Genomic DNA, 27,675 nt, shown 5'->3' on the forward strand with positions numbered 1-27,675 from the left:
GAAATAAAACCCAAAACCCGTTTCCTCACATGCTGGGCGTCGGGAAAGAAAACCTGTGCGCCTCCTGCTGGCTCTGCCTCCAAAGGTACAAACGTAAACAATTGAGGGCACACAAAAGATTTCACCTGATCCAACCCGGGGAGCTCCAGGGCCTACGGCCCGTGACGTCACCGGAAACGTCTGCTTGTGACGCTCAACGTCCCTCCCTCTTGAACGGGGCGCCGGAAGCAAAACGGAGTGGACGCGCACCCGCTTCCGGGCCCGGTCGCCATTTCCAGCGGTTGCAGGTTCTCCCGAGTTTTGGCCTGCTGGGACAATGAGCTATGACTACCATCAGAACTGGGGCCGCGATGGCGGGGGCCGCGATGGCGGGTCCCGCAGCTCCGGCGGGGGTTACGGAGGAAGCTATGGAGGGGGCCACGGAGGGAATCGAGGCTCCGGAGGTGGCGGCGGCGGCGGCGGAGGAGGGGGTGGTCGAGGCGGCCGAGGCCGACATCCCGGGCACCTGAAAGGCCGCGAAATCGGCTTGTGGTACGCGAAGAAACAAGGCCAGAAGAACAAGGAAGCGGAGAGGCAGGAGGTAATCTGAGACTCGGTAGTGGAGGGGGATGAAACCGGACAGGTTTTCTTTTCCATCCTTCGACCCCTAACTTTTTCTTTCCTTTTCGGGTTTTTAACTGGTGCATGTGCTTTGTGAAGTGCAAGTGTTGAAGCTTCCAGTAGTGGATATTAATAGCGGTGAACGTTAGCCGTGCGCATCTGACCTGAAGCAGTTGGGATTTATGCGAGTGTATACTTTGCTTAAAAGACGTGAGAACTGGGGACAAAACAAATGTTAAATTCAGGGTCCATCCGAAATTAACTTTTGGGGGGTGTCACTGTCATAGTATATCTGGCTACCCTTTCCCTTAATATAATTAATGTCACTTTAAGTTCTTTGCCTGATGAGCTGTAAAATTACGGTTTTATACATTAGACACTGGTTTGCGCGGAACAAAAACTATCAAGCACTATTTTTGTAGATCCTTCAGAAGAGTACTCCAACTTCCACTTAGTATTAAAATAGGCACACAGGTTTTTTGTTTTTACGTTGGGCGTTGGGCTATGGAGGTTTCTGCTGATGAGCAGCTCCTCTTTGAGAAGGAAACCTAGGATCCTAGAAGTGGAAGAAATTTCAAGAGATGATTTGGCTTAGTCCCTTGTTTTCAGGTTGGTAATTGTCCATTTGATTTGTATCCTGAAGACTTGTAGTAAAGGAAACATTAAAGTTCCCTGAGTGGCCTGTTCTAATGATTATATATGTGATTAAACCGAAGTTTTCTTAATATAAGCTTTATAAAAGCTTTTTACTGACTTTAAAAGCATCTTTCATATTAGATAGAGTGTAATTGAATCACCATTTAGGCTTCTGTTTTTAAATCATTCCATTTCTTTTCTTTTATCCATGTCATTTTTGTTGAATGGGGGGGCGTTATCTATTTATCTTCACAACTTATATTTTTCTTTAAATATATATATATTTCTTCAATAACTAAAAATTAACTTGTTCATTGAGCAAACTTTTTTTTTTAAAGGGAAGCACATCTAAGTCATCTTGAAATTGGAAGAATAATTGAGTGATTAGTACAGAGTAACTTCCTAAGAACTCTTTATCAAATTTTATTTACCTGTTTTTTCACACAAGGTTTTTTGCATGTTGCTATGGGGGTCTGAAGAATTATGATATTCAGGGAGCTTACAGTTTAGTTGGAAAAAGTAAGAACTAAACAGACGAAACGTTAAGTAAATCAGGAAAAAATCTTCATTATTATTTCCATCTGAAGCCGGTTGTGCAGTGGGTCATTATGAATTAAACTGTTGATTTCCACCACCTCCTCAAACCTCCATTTTAGTAAAAGTCACTACCATTTATTCACTTGCCAAGGCCAAAATGAGATTTATTTTTGATTCTTCTCTTTCATTTCAGCAAGTCTGTTTTCTCTTCCTTTTTAATATATCTCAAATCTAACTACTTATTTCCACAGTAATTACCATAGATCAAGCACCATTTTGTTGTCTGTCCATGGCTCTTAACTGGTCTCCTATTTCTACTCCTCGTTATTAAGTTTGTCTTTTGTAGAGCCTTAGATCATCTCATTCTCTAGCTCACAATTTGAAAGCCAAGTCAGTTCCGTCTCAGTCTCATATGTTTCAGTGCATCCTAACATGTTTTCCAGGAATCTTGGCAATTTAGTTTCTACATATCAGGTTTCCCTCTATGTACTTACCTTTCTGAGCCTATGTTCCCAAGATGTAATTAAAGCTTTTGTAATCATACTTTTATTTTTGCTTTTTTATTGTAGTTCTCATATCATTCTCTAAAATGTATGTCTCCATTTTCTCTACTAAATATGATCATATTTCAGTAATTGGCTCATCCTGCCTCTTTCTTTGATCACGTTCAAGCCCTTTGTGATCGCTTCCCAGTCAGAATTTCCATAGCTTTTACTTTTTAAGTAATACCTGTGTTTACAAAGTGACTGCATTCTAAGGATGCACGCTTATTCTTTCAACAGATATGTTTTAGGATCTAATATATTTGAAACAGTATCATAGGCACTGTGTTAATAAGCTAGATATAGTACCTACCCTACAGAAATTGTGGTGTGTTAGGCCCTATAGGGCGGTTAGAATACAATGTTAAAGAATTATAATAAGGAGGATGTGGGCTTATCCCCTAACTCAAATTAGGAAGAGCCTAGACGATTTCCCAGAAGAGGTAACCCTTAAGCTGAAACTTGAAAGATAGCAAAGTATGTCTGTGTTTGTGATGTTGGGGGCTTGGAAAGGGATTTTTAGGACGAGGCAGCAGCATGTGCCACAACTTAGAGATCAGGAAGACCACGTTCAAGGAACTGAGAAGGGGGTAGAGCAGTGGCTTTTACACTTTTGACCATTTCCCACAAAAAGGGATATATTTTAATTTGCAACCCAGTGCACACACGTATGTAAGTGAACAAAAAGTTCATGAAATAATGTTTAATTACCTGTACATTGCCCTGGGGCTTTTGTTCTTGTTGTTTGTACCTTTCTGCCTTTTTTAAAAATTAATATTGGTCATGATCCTTTAATTTTACAGATCGCAGTATGAAAGCTCCTGGACTAGAAAATAAGCAGGGCTTTGAAATTCTTTCCCTTAAGAACTCTGGCAAGTCATTAAAGCGTTTCAAGCAAAACATGAAATGATTGGATTTGTGTTTAAATTCACCCTAGGTAGCAGCATAAAGAATGGATTGAAAAAGAGGCAATCCTGGGACTGGGAGACCAGTTAAGTAGCTCTTGCAGTAATTAAGGTGAGAAATGACAGCTTGAATTAGGACATTGCTAGTGGAGATGGAGGGAAGCGGACAGCTTAAAGTGATTTAGGAGGTAGATTCAAAATGATTCTATCTGGAGGGAAGGGGAAGGCAGGTGTGAACGGATGACACTAATGACTATATAAAGAATTGGCTTGATGGAGGAAGACAATGGACTCAGCTTAAGCACACTGAGTGTGATATTATAGGGCATACAAGTGGTGATAGCAAGGAAGTTAAAGGCTGTGTGGACCTGATACCTAGAGAAATCTAGGCTCCAGGTGAACATTTGACAGCTTGTGGGCCTATGGATAGTAGTTGTAATATAGAAGTGAATGAGAAGAGGAGTGGGTGCAGGCCTGAACTCTGTAGACCATTGCTTCTCAAACCTGAATCACCTGGCATCTTGTAGCAATGTAGAACTGGGGTGGGTCCAGAGATTCAACTTTTCTCACAGGCTCCCGGATGATGTCAGTACTGCTGGTCTGCAGAGCACTCGGGCTGTACAATGTAGAACAAGAAAATTTAAAGGATGGACTGAGGGAGAGAAGCTTGAAAGAATCTAGGAAGGAACAACCAGAGAAGAGAAAAATAAGGAGATGGATGTTGTTTTGGAATCCAGGAGTATCGTTTAGGGAGAAAAGAGTTTATGAAAAAGGGAAAGTCATCAATAGTGGCAAACACTGCACTGATACCAAGTGAGGTAAGAGTTCAGAGTGTCTTGGATTTAGCAACAGGGTAATTGGTAACCTTGATGAGAGCCCTTTTTGTGGAGTGGTGGAAGTAAAAACCAGATTGCACTGGAGTGGCGAGAGAAGGAGAGAGGAAGAAATGGGGGTACCTCCAGGCAGTTATCCTGTGAGAAGGAAGAGGAGAAGTAGGGGTGGGAGAATTCAGGACAGGATTTTTGTTTTTATTGTTTTAAAAGTGAAGAGATTTGACTGTGTTCAAGTTCACATACTGATGGTAAGGAGCCAGTGGAGAGGAAAAGTAAATATATCAGAGAAGACTAAATTATCATGCAGTAGTAGTAGACAGCCCACAGATCTTAATAGCTTATAACAACAAAGGTTTGTTTTCTACTCACATTACTTGACCGTTGGAGTTCGCTAGAGTTCTCATGAGAATGAGGTCCATATAGCCTCCCACCCATCTGGAGCATAACTGGTTTTGGTGGCAGCAGGGAGGGATACAGTAAATCGCCCCTGCTTCCTAGAAATTCCCATTCATATGGCCATGGGAAATGCACTTCCGCCTTATATCTGTGAAGAAGCAAACCAGAATATTGATGTACAGCCTAAAGACTACTAGAGAGAGATCTAGGAAAGGAAGATAAATCTTAATCGGAGATAGCCCTGAGGAGGTGGAAGGAAGGCTGCAGGGCTTAAGTGGAGAGGTTAACTTTAACTAGGAAAATGTATTCCTCTTCCATTTCAACAGAAAAGAAGATAGCAAAGGATGGGTTTTGATACAGGTGGGTTTGGGTTTGGTGGCAAGCGATTGAGGACTTTTCCTTTGGGTTTTGTTTTCTTTATGAAATATCGTGTGTAAAATGTCAAGGGTGAACGGGAAAGTGGTATTGGTGTGTTACAGAGAATGGAGAAAGTTTGAAGCAGTTACAGATAATTAGAAGCTGATGAGAAAGACAATTTGCTGGATATAATTGAGGGTCTCCTTTGCTAGGAATTTCCAGTTAGAAGCAGAAAGAATATTTGAAGATGTCCAAAAGGGGGGAAAATAATAAAAAAATCAAATGCCTTGATAAAAGTCGTGAACCATAAAATGTGTGTCTGAGATTCTTCAGGCAGGGGGTGAGGTAAAGTGAAGGATGATGGAACTGGAAAAAGGTTAGGAGGGACGTAACCTACAGAGAATCAGGCTAGATCCAGGTTTGGAATTTCAGCATTCCTAAATTCACTGCCCACAGCCTTTGGGGGCTCATTGTGCAGAGAACCACGTTGAAAATAATTTTTTTTAAGTGTATATTATGTTTTTATTAAAAAGTATAAAATTTTCAGGGGCTATTTCAGTTTTCAGTCATCCCACCTTTTTCTGGATATCTAAAATTCATTTAACAAGGTGAGGAGGAGAACTTTGTTCTGCTAGTAGAGGTAAAAGCTTCAAAATGTGAAGTTCTCTTTGGTTGAAGAAGTGCGTTAGTGTGAATGAGTTTCATTGGGAAAGCAATCAGTCTTAAATTACTTAATCTTTGCCATTTTGAAGGTGAATGAAAGAAACTATGGCTGTGAACCCTTGAGGTGTTTGGAAGGGGTGTAAAAATTAAGGAACCTGTGCTTAAGGATGACTTTATGTCCTGGGGCTTCCTTTTCGGAGGAGGCTTTAATCAAAGTATTGCTGAGGATTCCTACATTTCTAAGGGCCAAGAAAAAACACAGTAATCAATAACTATCTTACGTAAGTACACAGAGCAGTAAATGTTAATACGTACTGAAGACCTACACAATTTAAAGCATAGGGCAAAAGTGTTTTAATAATGATCCTCTGTGTTGGGGGTCCCCAAGACCACCCTCAGGTCTGAAATTTACTGGAAGGAGTCACAAATCTCTGAAAAGCTGCTGTACTCACGGTAGCTGTTCTTAACAGCAAATTATTACAGATTAAAATTGGCAAAGGTAAAGGTGCAAACGGTAGAGTCCAGGAGAAACCAGGTACAAGCTTCCAGTCCTAGTAGAGAGGGCATATTCTATACTACGGAGAAAAGGTACATTAGTCTAATTTATTAACCATTTTAAAAAGATTTCTATGTAGTACAATTATTAAAAAGCAAAAAAATTTGGACTTTATTTTTTGAATTTTTCAAATTTATTTTTTATACAGCAGATTCTCATTAGTTACCTGTTTTATACATATTAGTGTATATATGTCAATCCCAATCTCCCAATTCACCCCATCACCACCACCACCCCTGCCACTTTCCCCCCTTGGTGTCTGTGCATTTGTTCTCCACATCTGTGTCTCTATTTCTGCCCTGCAAACTGGTTCATCTGTACCGTTTTTCTAGGTTCCACATATATGCGTTAATATACGATATTTGGTTTTCTCTTTCTTTTTCTTTTTTTTTAAACATCTTTATTGGAGTATAATTGCTTTACAATGCTGTGTTAGTTTCTGATTTATAACATAGTGAATCGGCTATACATTTATATATATATCCCCATATCTCCTCCCTCTGGTGTCTCCCTCCGACCCTCCCTGTCCCACCCCTCTAGGTGGTCACAAAGCACCCAGCTGATCTCTCTGTGCTGTGCGGCTGCTTCCCACTAGCTAGTAGCTATTTTACATTTGGTACTATATATAAGTCCATGCCACTCTCTCACTTCATCCCAGCTTACCCTTCCCCCTCCCCATGTCCTCAAGTCCATTGTGTACATCTGTGTCTTTATTCCTGTCCTGTCCCTAGGTTCTTCAGAACCATTTTTTTCCTTTAGATTCCATATATATGTGTTAGCATACGGTATTTGTTTTTCTCTTTCTGACTTACTTCACTCTGTATGACAGACTCTAGGTCCATCCACCTCACTACAAATAACTCAATTTCGTTTCTTTTTATGTCTGAGTAATATTCTATCGTATATAGGTGCCACATCTTCTTTATCCATTCATCTGTCTGTGGACGTTTAGATTGCTTCCATGTCCTGGCTATTGTAAATAGACCTGCAATGAACATTGTGGTACATGACTTTGAATTATGGTTTTCTCAGGGTATATGCCCAGTAGTGGGATTGCTGGGTCGTATGGTAGTTCTAGTTTTAGTTTTTTAAGGAATCTCCATACTGTTCTCCATAGTGGCTGTATCAATGTACATTCCCACCAGCAGTGCAAGAGGGTTCCCTTTTCTCCACACCCTCTCCAGCATTTATTGTTTGTAGATTTTTTGATGATGGCCATTCTGACTGGTGTGAGGTGATATCTCATTGTAGTTTTGATTTGCATTTCTCTAATGATTAATGATGTTGAGCATTCTTCCGTATGTTTGTTGGCGATCTGTGTATCTTCATTGGAGAAATGTCTATTTAGGTCTTCTGTGCATTTTTGGATTGGGTTTGTTTTTTTGATATTGAGCTGCATGAGCTGCTTGTAAATTTTGGAGATTAATCCTTTGTCATTTGCTTCATTTGCAAATATTTTCTCCCATTCTGAGGGTTGTCTTTACGTCTTGTTTATGGTTTCCTTTGCTGTGCAAAAGCTTTTAAGTTTCATTAGGTCCCATTTGTTTATTTTTGTTTTTATTTCCAGTTTTCTAGGAGGTGGGTCAAAAAGGATCTTGCTGTGATTTATGTCAGAGTATTCTGCCTATGTTTTCCTCTAAGAGTTTGATAGTGTCTGGCCTTGCATTTAGGTCTTTAATCCATTTTGAGTTTATTTTTGTGTATGGTGTTAGGGAGTTTTCTAATTTCATTCTTTTACATGTAGCTGTCCAGTTTTCCCAACACCACTTATTGAAGAGGCTGTATATCTTCATTGTATATGCTTGCCTTCTTTATCAAAAGTAAGGTGACCATATGTGTGTGGGTTTATCTCTGGGCTTTCTGTCCTGTTCCATTGATCTGTATTTCTGTTTTTGTGCCAGTACCATACTATCTTGATTACTGTAGTTTTGTAGTATAATCTGAAGTCAGGGAGCCTGATTCCTCCAGCTCCATTTTTCTTTCTCAAGATTGCTGTGGCTATTTGGGGTCTTTTGTGTTTCCATACAAATTGTGAAATATTTGTTCTAGTTCTGTGAAAAATGCCATTGTTAGTTTGATAGGGATTGCATTGAATCTGTAGATTGCTTTGGGTAGTATAGTCATTTTCACAATGTTTATTCTTCCAGTCAGAGAACACGGTGTATCTCTCTTATCTGTTTGTATTTAATTTCTTTTGTCAGTGTCTTATAGTTTTCTTCATATAGGTCTTTTGTCTCCTTAGGTAGGTTTATTCCTAGGTATTTTATTCTTTTTGTTGCAATGGTAAATGGGAGTGTTCCCTTAATTTCACTTTCAGATTTTTCATCATTAGAGCATAGGAACACAAGAGATTTCTGTGCATTAATTTTGTATCCTGCTACTTTTCCAAATTCATTGATTAGCTCTAGTAGTTTTCTGGTAGCATCTTTGAGTTCTCTATGTATAGTATCATGTCATCTGCAAACAGTGACAGCTTTACTTTTTCTTTTCCGATTTGGATTCCTTTTATTTCTTTTTCTTCTCTGATTGCTGTGGCTAAAACTTCCAAAACTGTGTTGAATAGTGGTGGTGAGAGTGGGCAACCTTGTCTTGTTCCTGTTCTTAGTGGAAATGATTTCAGTTTTTCACCATTGAGGACGATGTTGGCTATGGGTTTGTCATGCGTGACCTTTATTATGTTGAGGTAAGTTCCCTCTGTGCCTACTTTCTGGAGGGTTTTTATCATAAATGGGTGTTGAATTTTGTTGAAAGCTTTTTCTGCATCTATTGAGATGATCATATGGTTTTTATTCTTCAATTTGTTAATGTGGTGTATCACATTGATGGATTTGCGTATATTGAAGAATCCTTGCATTCCTGGGATAAACCCCACTTGATCATGGTGTATGATCCTTTTAATGTGCTGTTGGATTCTGTTTGCTAGTATTTTGTTGAGGATTTTTGCATCAATGTTCATTGGTGATATTGGCCTGTAGTTTTCTTTCTTTGTGACATCTTTGTCTGGTTTTGGTATCAGGGTGATGGTGGCTTTGTAGGATGAGTTTGGGAGTGTTCCTCCCTCTGCTGTAGTTTGGAAGAGTTTGAGAAGGTTAGGTGTTAGCTCTTCTCTAAATGTTTAATAGAATTCGCTTGTGAAGCCATCTGGTCCTGGGCTTTTGTTTGTTGGAAGATTTTTAATCACAGTCTCAATTTCAGTGCTTGGGATTGGTCTTTTTATATTTTCTATTTCTTCGTGGTTCAGTCTTGGAAGGTTGTGTCTTTTCTAAGAATTTGTCCATTTCTTCCAGGTTGTCCATTTTATTGGCATAGAGTTGCTGGTAGTAATCTCTCATGATCCTTTGTATTTCTACAGTGTCAGTTGTTACTTTTCCTTTTTCTTTTCTAATTCTATTGATTTGAGTCTTCTCCCTTTTTTTCTTGATGAGTCTGGTTAATGGTTTATCAGTTGTGTTTATCTTCTCAAAGAACCAGCTTTTAGTTTTATTGATCTTTGCTATTGTTTCCTTCATTTCTTTTTCATTTATTTCTGATCTAATCTTTATGATTTCTTTCCTTCTGCTGACTTTGGGGGTTTTTTGTTCTTTTTTCTCTAATTGCTTTAGGTGTAAGTTAGGTAGTTTATATAAATAGAGATGTTTCTTGTTTCTTAAGGTTGGATTGTATTGCTGTAAACTTCCCTCTTAGAACTGCTTTTGCTGCATCCCGTAGGTTTTGGGTCGTTGTGTTTTCATTGTCATTTGTTTGTAGGTATTTTTTGATTTCCTTCTTGATTTCTTCAGTGTTCTCTTGGTTGTTAAGTAGTGTATTGTTTACTCTCCATGTGTTTGTATTTTTTACAGATTTTTTCCTGTAATTGATATCTAGTCTCATAGCATTGTGGTCAGAAAAAATACTTGATACGATTTCAATTTTCTAAATTTACCGAGGCTTGATTTGTGACCCAAGATATGATCTATCCTGGAGAATGTTCCATGAGCACTTGAGAAGAAAGTGTATTCTGTTGTTTTTTGGATGGAATGTCTGTTGAAAGTGTATTCTGTTGTTTTTTGGATGGAATGTCCTATACATATCAATTAAGTCCATCTTGTTTAATGTATCATCTTGTTTAATGTATCATTTAAAGCTTGTGTTTCCTTATTTATTTTCATTTTGGATGATCTGTCCATTAGAGAAGTCCCCTTCTGTGATTGTGTTACTGTCGATTTCTCCTTTTATGTCTGTTAGCATGTGCCTTAGGTATTGAGGTGCTCCTATGTTGGGTGCATAAATATTTACAATTGTTATATTTTCTTCTTGGATTGATCCCATGATCATTATGTAGTGTCCTTCTTTGTCTCTTGTAATAGTCTTTATTTTAAAGTCTATTTTGTCTGGTATGAGAACTGCTACTCCAGCTTTCTTTTGATTCCCATTTGCATGGAAAATGTTTTTCCATCCCCTCACTTTCAGTCTGTATGTCGCTAGGTCTGAAGTGGGTCTCTTGTAGACAGCATATATACAGGTTTTGTTTTTGTATCCATTCATCCAGTCTGTGTCTTTTGGTTGGAGCGTTTAATCCATTTACATTTAAGGTAATTGTCGACATGTATGTTCCTATTACCATTTTCGTAATTGTTTTGGGTTTCTTATTGTAGGTCTTTTCCTTCTCCTGTGTTTCCTGCCTCGAGAAGTTCCTCTAGCATTTGTTGTGGAGCTGGTTTGGTGGTACTGAATTCTCTTAGCTTGTCCTTAAAGGTTTTAATTTCTCCGTAGAATCTGAATGAGATACTTGCTGGGTAGAGAAATCTTGGTTGTAGGTTTTTGCCTTTCATCACTTTAAATATGTCCTGCCACTCCCTTCTGGCCTGCAGAGTTTCTGTTGAAATAATCAGCTGTTAACCTTATGGGGATTCCCTTGTATGTTATTTTTTGCTTTTCTCTTGCTGCTTTTAATATTTTTTCTTTGAATTTAATTTTTGATAGTTTGATTAATATGTGTCTTGGCATATTTCTCCTTGGATTTATCCTGTGTAGGACTCTCTGTGCTTCCTGGACTTGATTGTCTATTTCCTTTCCCATATTAAGGAAGTTTTCAACTATAATCTCTTCAAGTATTTTCTCAGTCCCTTTCTTTTTCTCTTCTTCTTCTGGGACCTCTATAATTCAAATGTTGGTGAGTTTAATGTTGTCCCAGAGGTGTCTGGGACTGTCTTCAGTTCTTTTCATTCTTTTTTCTTTATTCTGCTCTGCAGTAGTTATTTCCACCATTTTATCTTCCAGGTCACTTATCCATTTTTCTGCCTCGGTTATTCTACTGTGGATTCCTTCTAGAGAATTTTTAATTTCATTTATTGTGTTGTTCATCATTTGTTTGTGCTTTAGTTCTTCCGGGTCCTTGTTAAACGTTTCTTGTATTTTCTTTGTTCTATTTCCAAGATTTTGTATCATCTTTACTCTCATTACTCTGAACTCTTTTTCAGGTAGAGTATTTCCTCTTCATTTGTTTGGTCTGGTGGGTTTTTACCTTGCTCCTTCATCTGCTGTGTGTTTCTCTGTCTTCTCGTTTTGCTTAACTTATTGTGTTTGGGGTCTCCTATTCACGGGCTCGTAGTTTCCGTTGTTTTTGGTGTCTGTCCCCAGTGGTTAAGGTTGGTTCAGTGGGTTGTGTAGGCTTCCTGGTGGAGGTGCCTAGTGCCTGTGTTCTGGTGAATGAGGCTGGATCTTGTCTTTCTGGTGGCAGGTCCATGTCCGGTGGTGTGTTTTGGGGTGTCTGTTACCTCTTTATGATTTTAGGCAGCCTCTCTGCCAATGGGTGGGTTTGTGTTCCTGTCTTGCTAGATGTTTGGCATAGGGTGTCCAGCACTGTAGCTTGCTGGTCGTTGGGTGGAGCTGGGTCTTAGAGTTGAGATGGAGATCTCTGGGAGAGCTTTTGCTGTTTGATATTACATGAAGCTGGGAGGTCTCTAGTGGACCAGTGTCTTGAATTTGGCTCTCCCACCTCAGGCACAGGCCTCACACCTGGCTGGAGCACCAAAACCCTGTCAGCCACACGGGTGTTGAAAAAAAGTCCTTTTGTATCATATTGATCTGTTTTTCTCTTTCTGACTTACAATTTTGGGCTTTTGTGTCTGTCAGTAAATCGGTTTTGCTGCAGTTTGTAATTTCCTAATGCTTTCTTATCAGCTGGAGTTTTGCTGTATTGGACTTTTTAAGTGTATGAGCATAATGATGCTTTTAGTAAATCCTTTAATAATTTATCAGCAGAAGTCTTATGGAATTCCCTGGAGATCTCGGTGTATTCTTTTTGTGTGTGTTTTACTTCTTTAAAGGGAAAAATGGTTTAACACAAAAGTCATATATGCTCATTCAAAAAGCTAGATACATCCATGCATTTGATAGACTTCTCAGGGGTATGTACTATGTGCCAGAATTATATCTTGAAGAAATACTGCAAAAGGCATAGAATATGAAAAGAGAATAACCTTTTTAAAAATTAATAGTAGTGAAAGCAAGATCCCGTTGCACGTGTTTTCTGCATCTGGCTTTTTTCATTCAATAACTTGGCCATCTTTCCTGTCTGCACACCTGGGGGAAAAAAATCTATGCACTCTTTTTTTTACTTACTGTGTTTACTTATAATTTAGCTAATCATAATTTGCAATTATAAAAGGGCAGTCTTTAAAAGTTCTTATTCTTACTGTGTACAGTGTACCTCATATTTTCTCTTCCATGTATTCTATACTAAGAAAACAATCTAACTCATATTTTCTCTGGTGTCTCTTTTTAAGTAAATCTCATTCTCTGAGGTAACTGCATCGTTTGGAATATTATTTTCATGAGCACTGATCATTTTATTTATTCCCTCTGAGCTCAGCCCTCTTACTTCCTAATTTACTCCTCCTCATAATGTAAGAGATTTAAATGCTCTTAAAATGCTCGTTGCAACCAAAATAGTATTTGCAGTTTTTAACTTTTGTTTTTACCAGAACATTTGGGTTTTAATAAATTTAATTGTATCTTTTAAAATTTAAGATAAGGAAAAGATTGTAACAATTAGTATTATGCAAGGGTAGGAAGTAAGGGAACCAAAGTTTTAATAAGTGACGTAAATATGATTTCTTTGCCAGTAATAGTAAAGCTAATTTTATAGACATATAGTAGAAAAGGGTCTAGAGAGCAAGTGTGGGGTGACTTTAACTTTCTTTTATATATGTTTGTTGCACGCATGTTACTTTGCCTTTATTGTTTTAGTCATCAAATAATTTTGCACATGCTTTCTCACCCTGATGAGGATGCTTTTTCTTTGCACAAAATAGAGAGCTGTGGTACATATGGATGAACATCGAGAAGAACAAATTGTGCAGCTGCTACATTCTGTGCAGGCTAAGAATGATAAAGATTCAGAAGCACAGATATCCTGGTTTGCTCCTGAAGATCACAGGTAAAACAAAAAGTATTCTTTTAAAGATGAACAAAGAGTGACACTTCTTTCAGAGCACTGGCCGGAAAAAAAAGATAATAAAAATAACATCTTTAGGCTCTTCTATAAGTGAAATTTAGCCTCAAAGTAATCTTTTTTCTTATGTAGATTGAGCAACTTTGGTGAAATATTTAAAAATTTAGGTGGCATATTTATTCCCACAGGAGATCTAAATGGTAGGAATTGTCTATATAGGATGTTGATGAAGTTATTACTTAGTTCTTCCTACCCATCATCTTTGTATTTCCGAAATTTTCTTGTGGAGGAGATCTGTAAGAAGTTAAATTGCTGCTGTTTTAGGAAAATCATAGGAACTGTATCATCAGGGGCAAATTAGAAGTCGTTTCTCTGGGACTGTGTAATGTAGCATCCCACTTATAGCTCAGAAAGGGTGGCAGGAAAATGAAGTTGTGAAATAAAACATGGCTCAGAAAACTTGATAAAGAGAAACACTGTGAGTCTTTGCAATGGAGGAATTACTATTGGGTGGATTTTTATTTTCTTAACTACCACAAGGAATAACCTGTCTGGCAGTGTCTTATTTGTAGGGCGGAAAAAAAATTGAGTTCATTATAAGAATCTAAGTATTTTCAAATTGCTCTACTAAGAGAAAAGAATAAAGGCTTTTGATTTTGATGACTTTGAAATCATTAAACAATATATATTATTTTGTTTCAGGGCTTGAGTGGCTCTTCATTCAATCTTTATCATTTTTTATTTTGTCAAAATAGATATGGGACTGAAGCTCCTGCTGAGAACAAACCAAACTCAGTAAAGAAAGTTGAGGATCAGGAAAAAAAATTGATAAATCAAGAAAAGAGGCCATTTAGAATCAGGGACAAATATATTGACCGCGATTCTGAATATCTCTTGCAAGAAAATGAACCAGATGTAACTTTAGACCAACAATTATTGGAAGATTTACAAAAGAAAAAAACTGACCTTCGGTATATTGAAATGCAGGTAATGGAAAGCAAGATGGGGAAAAACTTTTTACTTGTCATCTCTTCTGACACTTGATAAAAATGTATTTATGGTTAGAGGTAGTTTCCTGATATAAATCAGTGAGATTGCTCAACAAGCCATCCTCTGGGAATTTTTTTCCCCCTTATAGTACAGAAAAGTAGTGGGAATGGAATTACACATAAGTAGCCTATCTCATCTACAATAGTTTATATGGTGACGAGAAGAAATATCTGAGAAATGGTAGTGCAGATGAAAAAAAATCACACTTAAGTTTAACATTTCTAGGCCATTTTAGTGAGATGTCATAAGAGACAAGGGTGGTTAGAATTGTAAAGTTTTTTCTTTTAGAACATCTAATCCAACTCTTTCGTTTTACAGATGTTAAATTCCTCAAAAGTTATATGATGTGCTTACGTTCACCAACACTTTAAAGACAGAGGTCTTTAAATTCTGAAATTCTCCTGAGTTTTTCCAATATTTTCTTTTCCTGCTAGACAAGATATTTTACAGTCCTTTCCTGTTAAAACATAAAATTGAATGCTTTATGGATATTCTAGAAAGAGATGTAATAAAACGTTCACTTTTTTTTTTAAGAGAAAATACTGAGGCAATTCTGAGGGCTATGTCTTGAATATGCAAATATGTACTGCCATTTTTGAGAAAGGCAGATTATCACATCTCCTGTAGGAAAGAAAGGATCTATTGACTCACTGCAGGTTGGATATCCTCATTAGAACAGATCAGCTGAGGTTATCCAGGACCAAATTGTGTAGCTCTTTGATGCCTTTTGAGTGAAAATATGATTCGGGGACAGGAGTTTTCAAGATGTATTAATTCAGAATATTTTAGTTGTCTTATAGCCTTAGGAACAAGAAGAGTTAGCTACTGTCTCTGTTTGCTTTGTATGGAGGACAGAACTCAAATATTATTGAAGATGAGTAATTGATCTAGTTCAGAGAAAGTTAGAAGAAATGTGCAAAACAAAAACAGTTGGTGGTCTTCCTCTTGGTCAGGCACTGTTGTAAAAGCTTCACATGTACTACGTCATTTGAACCTCTCAACAGCCCTGTACAAGAGATTACGCATGTCTGTTACAGAGGAGGAAAAAGAATCTTAGGTTAAGTGACGTATCTATGGTTGCACAGCTCATAACAAAACCAAGTCTAAAATTTAGGTGTGTTTAAGAGCTCAACTTTTTAATCCTTGGTAATATGCCATATTTTTCTTTCAGTTATAAATTTTTTTAAACATTATTTTTCCACTTTTTAGATGCCTGTCATTCTCCTGTGTTTACCAAAGACTAAATAAGACATTCCCTGTTCTCAGACAGCTTATAATCTCATTGCTAAGTTCATTAGTTCTTTTTTATAAAAATTCTTTGCCTTGACACCTCACATAAGCTGTGAGGTAATACTTTTGCACTCTTAACATATGTATCTATGATATATTCTGTTTACCAGGATTATAATTTGATTACATTTCTTTTGTAAAAAAATTAAAAACTTTTTTTTTAAATTTCAGCATTTCAGGGAAAAGCTGCCTTCATATGGAATGCAAAAGGTAAAATAAATATACACTATTTAATTTGATTTGCAAAATGTTTAAATACATATTTTTAAAGCTCTGTATCAAGAAGAAATATAAATTAATGAACCTTTCCCTAAAGGATATTCTTGGAAGTTCATTTTATTCCTTTGAATTGTTGAAGGACTTAAAAAAAAAAAACAAAACCCAGTTCTGAAACAATTTTCCTGAAGTTTTCTCATATGTCCATGAGTTTAAAAATAGAATTTTCACTTGTAAGTTGCTTTGGATAAATAACCCTTGCTCTTAATTTGAGATCAAATATTTTAATTAAAATTGGGGCACTGCTGAAAATACAGTGCTTTAATTAACTTACTATGTTTCCTCATACAATCATCCTGTGTAGAATAATATAGTCTCCTATCCTTCTCTGACTTCTCAACCTTCCTTTATTTTTCTTTCCTTTTTATAGCACTTACTACCACCTGACATGTGTACCTTCCCCTCCTAGCAGTGTAAGTTCTTGAGGACAGAGTCTATTTTGTTCACTATGTACCTCTTGACTCAGAACAGTGCCTAACATTCTGTAGACCCCCAGTAAATATTTGTTGAATGAATGAATCACATTCTACTTCTCAGTACTTGCCACCTGTAATTTCAGTGTTGAAACTTGGAACTTGTTCTGATATATATGAGGTGGTAGAATAGATAAGAAATTTTTAAATGGTGGGTTTTCATGTTAGATTGTTTCATAGATAAAGATACCTCATGACACCCCTTTGAAGTAGTGGGATGGCTTTGTTAGTATGGTGAATATTACTTTAAAAATACTCGTGTTTATCTAAACCTTATAAGAAAGAAGATCTTTCCCAAGTAGGCGGTTTTCTAGATATCTGAATTTTAGTCATTTGATTTAGGTATTTAAAACTTGTCTTTATTTTAATTATTTGAAAGGGAGTCATCTTAAATTATACTCTTCCTTGTTCTTGAGAACAGTATACAAAACTTGTCCTGCAGACAAAGCCATATTTATGATTTATGATATAAATCCTTAATGTTCCTAGTAGTTTTTTAGGTATCAGGGGATTTGCCTAGTACTCAGTAGCCCCACATGTCACCATTCTTTTTAATTTATGTTAATTCTTATGTATGGGTTTATAACCTGTCTCTTCTTGTTCTTGTCAGTGTGTTTTTCATTAACAGAGCCATGGCTCTGTTCTTTTTGTAATTTGGTGCTTCTTATCCCTTGAAAACTGGTAGATCCAGATATCCAAACTGCCAGCATTGCATATAACAGAATTTTAGAAGTATTAATATGCTTGTTAAAAACAATTACCTTCAGTTTGGTAGGATTTTGGTAACTATCTTTTCAGACTTAGTCAACATGTGATGTTCTTCACTTATTTTCCCTTTTGAAATAGGAATTGGTAAATATGATCGATAACCATCAGGTAACAGTAGTAAGTGGTGAAACTGGTTGTGGAAAAACCACTCAAGTTACTCAGTTCATTTTGGATAACTACATTGAAAGAGGAAAAGGATCTGCATGCAGGATAGTTTGTACTCAGCCAAGAAGAATTAGTGCCATTTCAGTAAGTAATCTCTCACTTTTTAAAATTCCCCACTTTGTTTTCTGTTCTCCTATGTAGTCCTGCTAGAACTTACTGATTTTGAAGGTTGGGGTGATTTTTTATTAGGTTTAAGATATGTTGCTATAAAAGCAAAATTTGGTTAACAAGTATTTGGTAGTAAAGCCCAAAAAATTAACCTCTCTCTCTGTTAGTGATAATAGATGTTTAGGAGTCAAGATAAATTAAAAATCCAGACAATTTTCAGTATAAAAGTAAAAGAACAAAAAATTGATAATGTTTATAGAATTGATTAGGAGCTTCAAATAATCTGCATCATTAGATGCTTTACATTTTACTCCCTGATTCATTCAATACTGTTTTCGGCACTCTCTGATTGTTTTTTTCAGTATATAAGTACACTGAGTGGTGGTAGCTGTATTTCTGACGTTTTAATGCAATTCAGTAAGAGGGAATTTATCGTAAAAAAATAAGGCATTGTTTCAGGTTTATCATTAAGCAGGTATAAGTACATGTTTATTACAAATAACATTTTTTGTGTTTAGTTAGATGACCTAGTTAAATATATGAGTTATATGTTCTTTAAAAATGTTTGGGGTTTCTTACAACATTCATTGTATATAGTACATTTATTTCAGTGTTATGGAATTCTGTGTGTAAATTTAAATTATGAAGATTTATGGTTGTATTTGGTTTTATGATAGTACTATTTATTACATCTCTAAGTCATTTAATACAGAATCTGGTCAGGAACTGCATTACCAATTATAGCATTGTTTTGTAGGAGCTACTATATACGTTTTAAACTATGGTTTCTAAGAGATACTATTTTAAAAAAAGTAAAGCAGCAGTCTTTATGGGAGGACGATATTCCTAGAAATGGCATAGGTTCATAGAATGGTGAAAAGTAAGCCATTTTTGTCATAACACTGTTATATAGCCTAACTTAAGTTAAAAATCTAATCTTATCATTTTCACTAATATATGAGTGTATATATTGACAGTAAGGAGAAATGCAAATTAGGTTATTTCTTTGCTTATTTTTCTAAGATCTGTTGGTATTTGAATGGGCAGTTTAATCAGTAGCAGAAAGTGAAGTAATGGTCCAAGTCAGTTTATATGGGATAGAATGATTGAAAACTTTTCCTTCTGAAGTATTATTTCTTAAAAACTAATCATGTCATTTTCTATTTCTAACCTCATAAATCACTGTTCTGCCACTAGATGACTGTTGGTTACTTTTAGTTCTACAAATCAGTGTTGGATTATAAGATTTCATCTGTCTAGAGCTTATCTTTGGCAGCCATAACTTTAAAAACATAACCAAGAACTAGAAGTTAAGCCTACCAATCTCTACGAAAAAGAAACAAATGAAAAATAGTATCAACGTATGTTTACCCTCAAATTATATACAAGTTTTACAAGTTTAGATTACGATTTCCAACTTTTTTTTAAAAAGACAAAGGTAGAGAGGATTTATAGAAAGTTGCTTTGAAAATAGTTATGAGGGAGAATTTCAGAGGAAATGAGAAGTAAACATAAGAAGCAGGTAGTCTTCATCTCTTAAGGGACACAGTTTTAGATAACCTCAGATTTTAATATGTTTCTATTTTTTTAATTCTGAAAATCTAATGGATAGTGTTTCAGCAACCAGATTTTCATAGGCATTCACGATATTTACTGTAAAGGAGATGTTTTCTTTGTAACTGTACTTTATTTTAATTAAAGGTTGCAGAGAGAGTGGCTGCAGAAAGGGCAGAATCTTGTGGCAATGGTAATAGTACCGGATACCAAATTCGTCTCCAGAGGTAAAGAATGTTCACTTGTTTACAGGTAGATTTTAGTGAAACTTTGAAATTAGAGATCCAAAAGAAAGATCTTTCCCCTATTTTTATGCTGATTATTGCTATTAGAATTAAAGTAACTGCAACATATGAGGCTTGCAACCCACAAAATCATTTTTTTAACCCAAATTCAGATTTGGATTGCCATTTTAAGATGTCTTTTACATTATGGAATGATTAGAAAGATAACATTTTTCCTGGTTATATGTTAGTAGACCATCACTCACTCTGAAAAGGAGGTGACATCCTGTATATTTTGATACCACCTGCAGCCACTGACTGACTGAATTTAGTTTTGTGTCTTTAACCCCCTATCCCATTCCACTGTATTTCTTTAGTCCTTCTCTGCAGGTCAAGATTCCATTTACCTTTTTAAATGAATTGATTTTCTAATCACTGAACAGAAGTTTAGTTCCCTAAATATTTGGTCTTTTTCTGAATGGTAGCACTTTTGCTTTTAAAAAGAAATCATTAACGTTGTATCATAACAGAAATAATGTATAATGAACTTGAAGCTAGTATGTCTCATTACTGTATCATTGTAAGGGTTCCAGTAACTAAAATTTAAGTATGAAGTTTTTCATTAAAACTGAAAAAAAATTTTTAAATTGAAGATATTCTTTTAAACTTTTGTAGTACTTAAGTAATTTATTAGTAAAGAAAACCAAGAATTAACTCATGTCTTTCATTCACAGTCGGTTGCCAAGGAAACAGGGTTCTATCTTATATTGTACGACAGGAATTATCCTTCAGTGGCTTCAGTCAGACCCGTGAGTATGTTTCAACTCAGGACATTTAGTTAAATGTTATCAGAAGATGTAATTAGGAAATTGGATTTTATTAATTTATGTAAAAGTAAAATGATTCTGTTTTTGAATTTTGTGCCGAGTAACGAACTTTACACTTCTGCTTTAGGCATTTGTCCAGTGTTAGTCATATCGTGCTTGATGAAATCCATGAGAGAAATCTACAGTCAGATGTTTTAATGACTGTTGTTAAAGATCTTCTCAATTATCGACCTGACCTGAAAATAGTTTTGATGAGTGCAACATTGAATGCTGAGAAATTTTCAGAATATTTTGGTGAGTAAAATTTATGGTTGTTACTTTAGAAAGTTATCAAAAAGCCATTGAAACAGTTTTTTAAAGAAAACTAATATAGTGCTAGGTACAGAGTAGTCAAAATAAATGTTTAGCAGTTCATTTTATTTGAATATTCATCTACCCTCTAGTCTCACAGAGAATTGGGCCTGTTTTTTAAAAATGTGGCATCATCTCTGTTCTTATAGTGAAGACATGTAGCCTTTTGGTGCTTCCACCAGATAATTAAGGTGACATCAATGAAGTCAAAGCACAGATTTGAATAATTTTATAAACTTTTTTTGTGATTCTTCTGTGGCTTTTATGTAATATCACAGGCTAGGGTGGCAGTTTGCTAATAACAGTAATAACTAGCAACCACTGTGGAATACCTTCAATGTGCCAGGTAGTGTATTTGGCATGTCTTCATCAGTCCTCATAATACCTTGTGAAGTAGGTGCTATTCTTATTTTTACAGATGAGGAAACAGCCTCAGAGTAGTTAAGTAGCTTACCCAAGGTTGCATACTTAACAGAGACTCAAGATGATTTGAAACTAAATTTGAGGGAATTCCCTGGCAGTCCAGCCGTTAGGACTCAGTGCTTTCACTTCAGGGGCCCAGGTTCAGTCCCTGGTCAGGGAACTAAGATCCCACAAGCTGCACAGAGTGGCCAAAATATAAAAAAAAGAAACTAAATTTGACTAGCTGCAGAGTACATTCTTTTAAAATTATGCCTTACTGTCTCTCCTGCTTAAATTGTTGGAGCAAGGAGAAAAGGGAATTAAAATGGAATAGAACTATAATGTGTTTATATTCAGCCCGGTTGACCCTCAAAGCCTTGTGAGATTAGTTGAGCATATTATACTTTGTCTTTGTCTCTGTCTCAGTCCTTTTTGATGAGAAATCCAGAACTAACTTTGAGTAAACTTACGCAAGTCAGAGGCAAAGTTTGGTGCCACCTCAGCTACTTTGATATGTGTCTACAGTGTTGGCCTTTGTTTACAGTGTATATGGTTTATTTTGTTCGATACAAAAAACTAAATAGCATTTAAATAACAATACTAAGACTTATTTTTTAACTAATGATTCTAAAATAGTAAGCAACAGTTTAATATTTGGTCAGGTCTTACTTTAACTATGTTTCTTCTTTCCATAATTCTGGATACCACAGGGGTTACATTTCTTATGTAGATTTCACTAAAACTTAGGTTCTGATGGCACTATCTTGGCTAATGATGAAGAGAAGTAGACTTAATAGGTCTTGAATCCAACTTAAAATACTCTATTTTTTGGTATTCTGGGTTATTTGTAGAACTGTGAGATGTGTGTACAGTTTGGTAACAGTAAATCAGTACTGAGTGAACACTAGACTGCTGGTTTTATTAAATTAGATATGGAAAAATAAGGTAGAGCTGTAAAAGTGTCAGGACCACTTTCTGAAGTTAAAACTAATGGAGTCATTGTCCTATTTACAGTCTGTTGAGTTGTTTTTGGGTTTTTTTTTTTTGAACATTCAAGTACAGATTTATGTTTTATCTACCATGATAGGTAACTGTCCAATGATACATATACCTGGTTTTACTTTTCCGGTTGTGGAGTATCTTTTGGAAGATATAATTGAAAAAACAAGGTAAGTAAATATTAGGAACTAAAAGAGATTAAAAATACTAACATGTCACCATTTTGTCAAACTTTAGTCTCAGAAACTCACCCTTAAAACTGTTTCGAACTCATCTCTAAAACATTGTTTTTCCTTAAATCAGGGATTCCCAAACTTGGTTGCACATTAAAATGACCTGGAGCTTTTTAAAACCCACATTCACACTTCATACCGTAATTATATTACAGAGTCTAGGCTGGTAGCCAAGTGTCAGTGTTGTTTAAGGACCCCTGGGCAGTAAAGTTTGGGAACCTCTGTCTTTAGCGCTGAACCTCTCTTCTGGTTCTCCTACCTGGTATTCATTCTCTTTTGCTGGCTTCTATTCCCCACCCTTTAAATATGATTTTCCCCTAGAGTTCTCACTTATACTTTTCTCAGCCTTTTATTTCACTGTTAAATCTTTTTTCCATGACCATAGTTCCAAATTTTCAGAACTATTTTCCAGTAGCTTGCAGAACTACAGCTTCAGAACTGAAGCTCTTCCTGAATTCTAAACTTGTTATCTAACTCTATACTCAACAGCATTGCAGTACCACAGATTTCTTGAACCCCACATTTTTCAAACAAAAATCATGATCTTATATTTGATTCCCGCCATGCTTCCACCAAAAAATTAAAGCAGTCTGTGTTGCTTAGTATGCCTTATTATAATGGTTACTCCTGTTATCCTCCACCCAGTTGTCTAAGCTGTAAATCAAAAGAGCTGGTGTTTATCAAGCAGTTATATACCAGGATATGTTAACTGCTTTACATGCTCAGTAACCAAACTACTCTAAGTCATTCTATATGCCATCCCACTCTGCCCCTCAAAAACCCTGAGAGCTTTCTCCTTGAACATACCTTCTCATTTTTATTTCTTCTACTTAAGGTCCTTATTATCTCTCCTGTGTTAATATAATAGTTCCTCTCTTGGCACTGTGGTCTTCACTCTTAGAACTGCTGCCATCTATTTTCCAAACAAATCTGGTCATGTGAGCTTTCTCCCCCAGGGCATGCTCCTTGAGATTTCTTTTTGAAAACTGATTGAGGAACCTTTATTGGTGTGTCATGGCCTGTAGCAGAGCTCCTCAGCTGGTAGGCCCAAGTTATTGATCCCCTCAGCACTGGTCATTAGCTGCTAGAAGGCTTCTCGAGGAGCCGTACAAAATTATGTTAGTATTCCTTGATGAGGAAGGGCTGGGAAAGCACAGCCCCGTAGGATCACGTTCCAGTTCCTTAGCCTGTCACCCCAAGGCTCTTTTACAGTCTGGCCCTGTCCTCTCTTTCTAGCCTCATGCATCCCATGGTCTGCGCATCCTAAATGCACTATTCTCTAGTCTGCCATCTTGTGCCCTTTCATGACTTTATGCTTTGTTACGTGCTGTTTCCTCCTTTTAGAGCTACGTTTGCCACCTTCTTCATCTTTTCATCTATAAACTGTTATGTAAGAACAAATTCCAGCTTCATTGCCCATTAAGCCTTCTCTGATGCCTCTCACAGAGTGAGTTACCTTCTCAACAAGACTCCCAGAGCACTTCTGTCATATCTCTTGTAACACTTATCGCCATGTAATGTATCTTTTTATATTTGCCTCTTGCACTAGATTTCAAATTTTCAAGGTCGAGGATTTTGTCCTGTTCATCTTTGTGACTAGTGCATAGCATAGTGCCTGGCCTGTAGTAAACATCTGAAAAATATATGGACAGATGTAGAAACATTTGTGCTGAGATTTTTTTTTCAAGATTCCACAGCTTACTTGTTAAAGGAGAAAATTAGGAAGTGATAGTGGGAAGGTGAGAACAAAGATCCTGCTGCATATTTCACATGGAGAAAAGTCAGCTTTTGAGTGGACTTTATTTAACAGATATTTTTTAAACTTTATGGCTTGCACTGTGCACTAAGATCTGAGCATAAAACAAATGAAAGACTCATTACACACCCTCAGAACTTATATCTAGATAGGGAGACATACAAGCTATTACTCTAAGGTGTGATTGACCTGTTCTGGGGAAGTGAGAGTATATTGGAAATGAGTTTATAAAGCAGGGATAGGCTGGATAAGTCAGGAAAGTAGTGAAATCAGTGTAGCAAAGAGGGAGGTGTGTATGTCAGGGAGGAACATATAAAAGTGAAAGTGTATGTTGGTTTTCCATGCTCTGGTTTTATCATCAATGCTTATACATTTTTATGCTCTCCCTCAATTCCACTTTCTACCATGTGTCCCATTTCCTACCATAGCACATTTACCAGTTGTTTTCTAAGATGATAATAGGCAACAGCTTGACAATAAAAACAAAGTTCCAGGGATCAGTAATCTAAAATTACATAAAGATGGATTGCTTTCTTAAGGTCCCCATAAGGCAGGGAATGTACAAGGAATGGTAGCGAAGGGGAGTCTCTTGAAGCAAAAGGATGGTATCTGTGCACTTGTCATTCTTTAGCCAGCCTAAGAGGGGAGGTGAAGTAGGGTGGTCATTGGATAGAAGTTTTCAGCAGAGGCCCCCAGCTGTTCCTTTCCCAGAAGAAGAGCTGCACTACAGGGAAGTAGGGAAGAAAGTAGGTGAGGTGTTACAGAGGGTTGTGATTGGGTTCTTGGGGAGGGGGGTTAAAGGTTACCTCGGTTTTTGGAATTGCTGGGAAGGGAGCCAACTGTGGGTCCATCCTGCTGATTAGACTAATCTCTGTCTCAGGTTGTCCTACCTCACGTTGGTGCCTCTATATGTATCGAAGACTTAGGGGAATCCTGGGTCACAGGTACTGAATAGGGAAGGGGATTGATTAATACTTTTGGGGTGTCTGCTATGTGTCAGGCACTGTGCTTTATCACTTTTTTTTTTTTTAATTCTCATACAATACTGTTAAAAGAGTATTAGTCTCTCAAATAAGGAAACTAAAGACCCGAGGTTTATACCTTGCCCAAGGTCACACAGCTAGTCAATGGCAGAGCAAGGACATCAGTCCCATTCTGTCTGACTCACGAAGCCCATGCTCCAAATCCCCCATTCCATCTAGATGCTCTCCTCCAGGTGAACTCTGAGGGGCTTTGGGGTTAAAGTGTAGGTTCATTTTTCTTTGTCCCTCTCTACTCCCATGCCTCTGAGAACCCACTTATGGTAGGTGACATTCTTGGGCAGATGTGCCCTCTGTTTTTAGCAGTCACTGCAGCATGGTGGGATCAAAGCATAGCACTGGACTGACACGTAAGAGATTGGAATGCTGATTCTCGCTCTGCTGTTACTGTGTCTGTGAGACTGAGCAGAACTAAGTAGTTCTCAAGCATGGGTCTGTAGACCTCTACACTGTCTGAATCTCCTGGGGCACTAATTAAAATTCCTGGATTAGCAGACCCCAGCCAGACCTACTGAATCCAAATCACAATATAGGATTTAGGAGTCTGTTTTACAAACTCCCCAGGGGATTCTTATGTGCACTCAGGTTTGGAAACCTCCTATATTCAAAATCTGAGTCTTCTAGGCAATCATTAACTTATTTTAGACTTACATTAATGTTAACTTTTGATTTAAAAGCAAATTCAAACTTAAAGATGGAAGTTACTCTAGTTATTTTTAAATTTTTATTGCTGAAGATGATCTAGAAGTTTATATACTTTGATAGAGAAGAATGATTTTTATCTAAAATGTCATTTTATATGTTAATACTTGGCAGTAAATTTATGTTTAACTAGCATTCACTAGAAAGGATAGTGAAGATGTTCTTTAAAGTTTCTTTTTAAAATCCTAAATGTAAAATAGAGATATTGAATATTAGCTAAAATCAGAGTTTCAAAAAAGTGAAGCTATTTAAGAATGTTTTTATTTTAGATATGTTCCAGAACAAAAAGAACACAGATCCCAGTTTAAGAGGGGTTTCATGCAAGGGCATGTAAATAGACAAGAAAAAGAAGAAAAAGAAGCAATCTATAAAGAACGCTGGCCAGGTTATGTAAGGGAATTGCGCAAAAGGTAAGTCTGTTTTGTTTGAAAGTGAACACGGTGGCTAAATGACTAAAACAAAAAGCAGAATTGTCTTGATTTCGTACGCATTTAAGGATAGCATTGCAAGTCTCATTCTAGCTGAATACTGTACTGATTTGACTTGTAAACACTATCATAATCCCAGTAATTCTTTCCTATTTATTATGTTTTCCCATTTGCAGATTGAGTTAATTATAAGATTTTATAGCAAGTTAAACTTCAGGAAACTATCAAGTATTTCATGGCTTTCTATTTGACTTTGATAGGTATTCTCCAAGCACTATAGATGTTATAGGAATGATGGATGATGATAAAGTTGATCTGAATTTGATTGCTGCCCTTATTCGATACATTGTTTTGGAAGAAGAGGTTAGTTTTGTTTTTAAGTTTCAAAATTGAAATATAATTTCAATTTTATTTTTGTATCAAGGCCATGAAAAAAATTTTTCTTAAATGCTATAAAAAAAATAATAACCTATGGAAGAAATGGCTTTTGACACCAGAAATAGGAATTTCATAATACCAAAGATTTAGGCATTTGACCTGTTTGAAGAAAAGACTAAACAAGTGAAATGTCTGGATTATAAATCCTATTTTTAAAAAGTGAACTTATGTTCTTTAGTTATAATTGGTAACTAAAGTTATCTTGAGCTAGTATAATTTTAATGAAGACTTAATTGTGCACAGAATTGTACTTAGTGTATTTTGTTATGTGATCCTTTGTAATGGTTCTTTCTCCTCCATATAGGATGGTGCAATATTGGTCTTTCTACCAGGTTGGGACAATATCAGCACTTTACATGATCTCTTGATGTCACAAGTGATGTTTAAATCAGGTATTATAGAAATGCATTTTATTGTAATTCCAAGAGTGGTACTTGAATCATATGTAGCCTGGTTATTTTCTTTCATTTGAGCTTGGTGGTCTTAATCCAGGTTGGTTTTTTCAAAAGTTGCATCTTACTTTTTTCTTTTTTTTTTTTTCTTGGAAGTTCTACGTCAGAGATGAAGATGGTAGGTATGTAGTGAAGTTCCTTATTTAGTGTTATGGTGAGACTATTTTTCCTCTCTTCCTAAATTTGCCTAATAAAATTGAGTTCATAAAGTTAAGATGTTGGCTTTGAAGTTTTTGTTTTTCACTCACTTCTGCATTTAGTTGGGCAGAAAAGAAGTTTGAATTTATCCGTTAGTCCACTATTTCTCAGCTGCCTATACAGCAGAGTCACCCATGGCACTTCTTTAAAATGCAGATACCCACATCCCAAAATATTAGAATGTGACCTGAACATCTGAATTAAAAAAAAAAAAAGTCCTTAGGTGATTCTGATTGTTTAACAGCATGTTTTTAGAGATATAACCTCTTACATCTTAGAGAAATGCATGGGAACATTTTTCTCCTATGAAATTCAGTTAAAGCTTTTTCAGGAGTCGTCATTAACTTTAGCAAAGCAAATTCTATTTAGTATTTTATAGTTCTGAATATACTTCCTAACCTTACTCTGTTGAAGTGCTTTTGATACATTTTATTTTTACAGAACACTAAAAAATATTTTCATCTAATTTTATTGGCTAAAA

General features: G+C 36.4%; 1 protein-coding gene across 1 annotated transcript in view; it reads left to right on the top strand.

Annotated features, from left to right (window-relative positions):
• Nucleotides 1–242: 242 nt before the first annotated feature.
• The window catches only part of DHX36 (DEAH-box helicase 36), a 50,490-nt gene continuing 23,057 nt past the window's right edge, over nt 243–27,675 (top strand). Inside the window, exons 1-12 of the mRNA XM_029214380.1 lie at nt 243–580; nt 13,321–13,445; nt 14,216–14,447; nt 15,972–16,010; nt 17,396–17,566; nt 19,292–19,371; nt 20,103–20,177; nt 20,323–20,489; nt 22,036–22,117; nt 25,948–26,088; nt 26,367–26,469; nt 26,849–26,936. Of these exons, the coding sequence (XP_029070213.1) occupies nt 317–580; nt 13,321–13,445; nt 14,216–14,447; nt 15,972–16,010; nt 17,396–17,566; nt 19,292–19,371; nt 20,103–20,177; nt 20,323–20,489; nt 22,036–22,117; nt 25,948–26,088; nt 26,367–26,469; nt 26,849–26,936 (1,567 nt within the window). The 5' untranslated portion in view covers nt 243–316. The remainder of the gene's footprint in view (nt 581–13,320; nt 13,446–14,215; nt 14,448–15,971; nt 16,011–17,395; nt 17,567–19,291; nt 19,372–20,102; nt 20,178–20,322; nt 20,490–22,035; nt 22,118–25,947; nt 26,089–26,366; nt 26,470–26,848; nt 26,937–27,675) is intronic.

Source organism: Monodon monoceros, unplaced genomic scaffold, assembly GCF_005190385.1.
Source record: "Monodon monoceros isolate NGI ecotype Baffin Bay Population unplaced genomic scaffold, NGI_Narwhal_1 Super_Scaffold_11, whole genome shotgun sequence".
In the NCBI taxonomy this organism is placed as follows: domain Eukaryota; kingdom Metazoa; phylum Chordata; class Mammalia; order Artiodactyla; family Monodontidae; genus Monodon; species Monodon monoceros.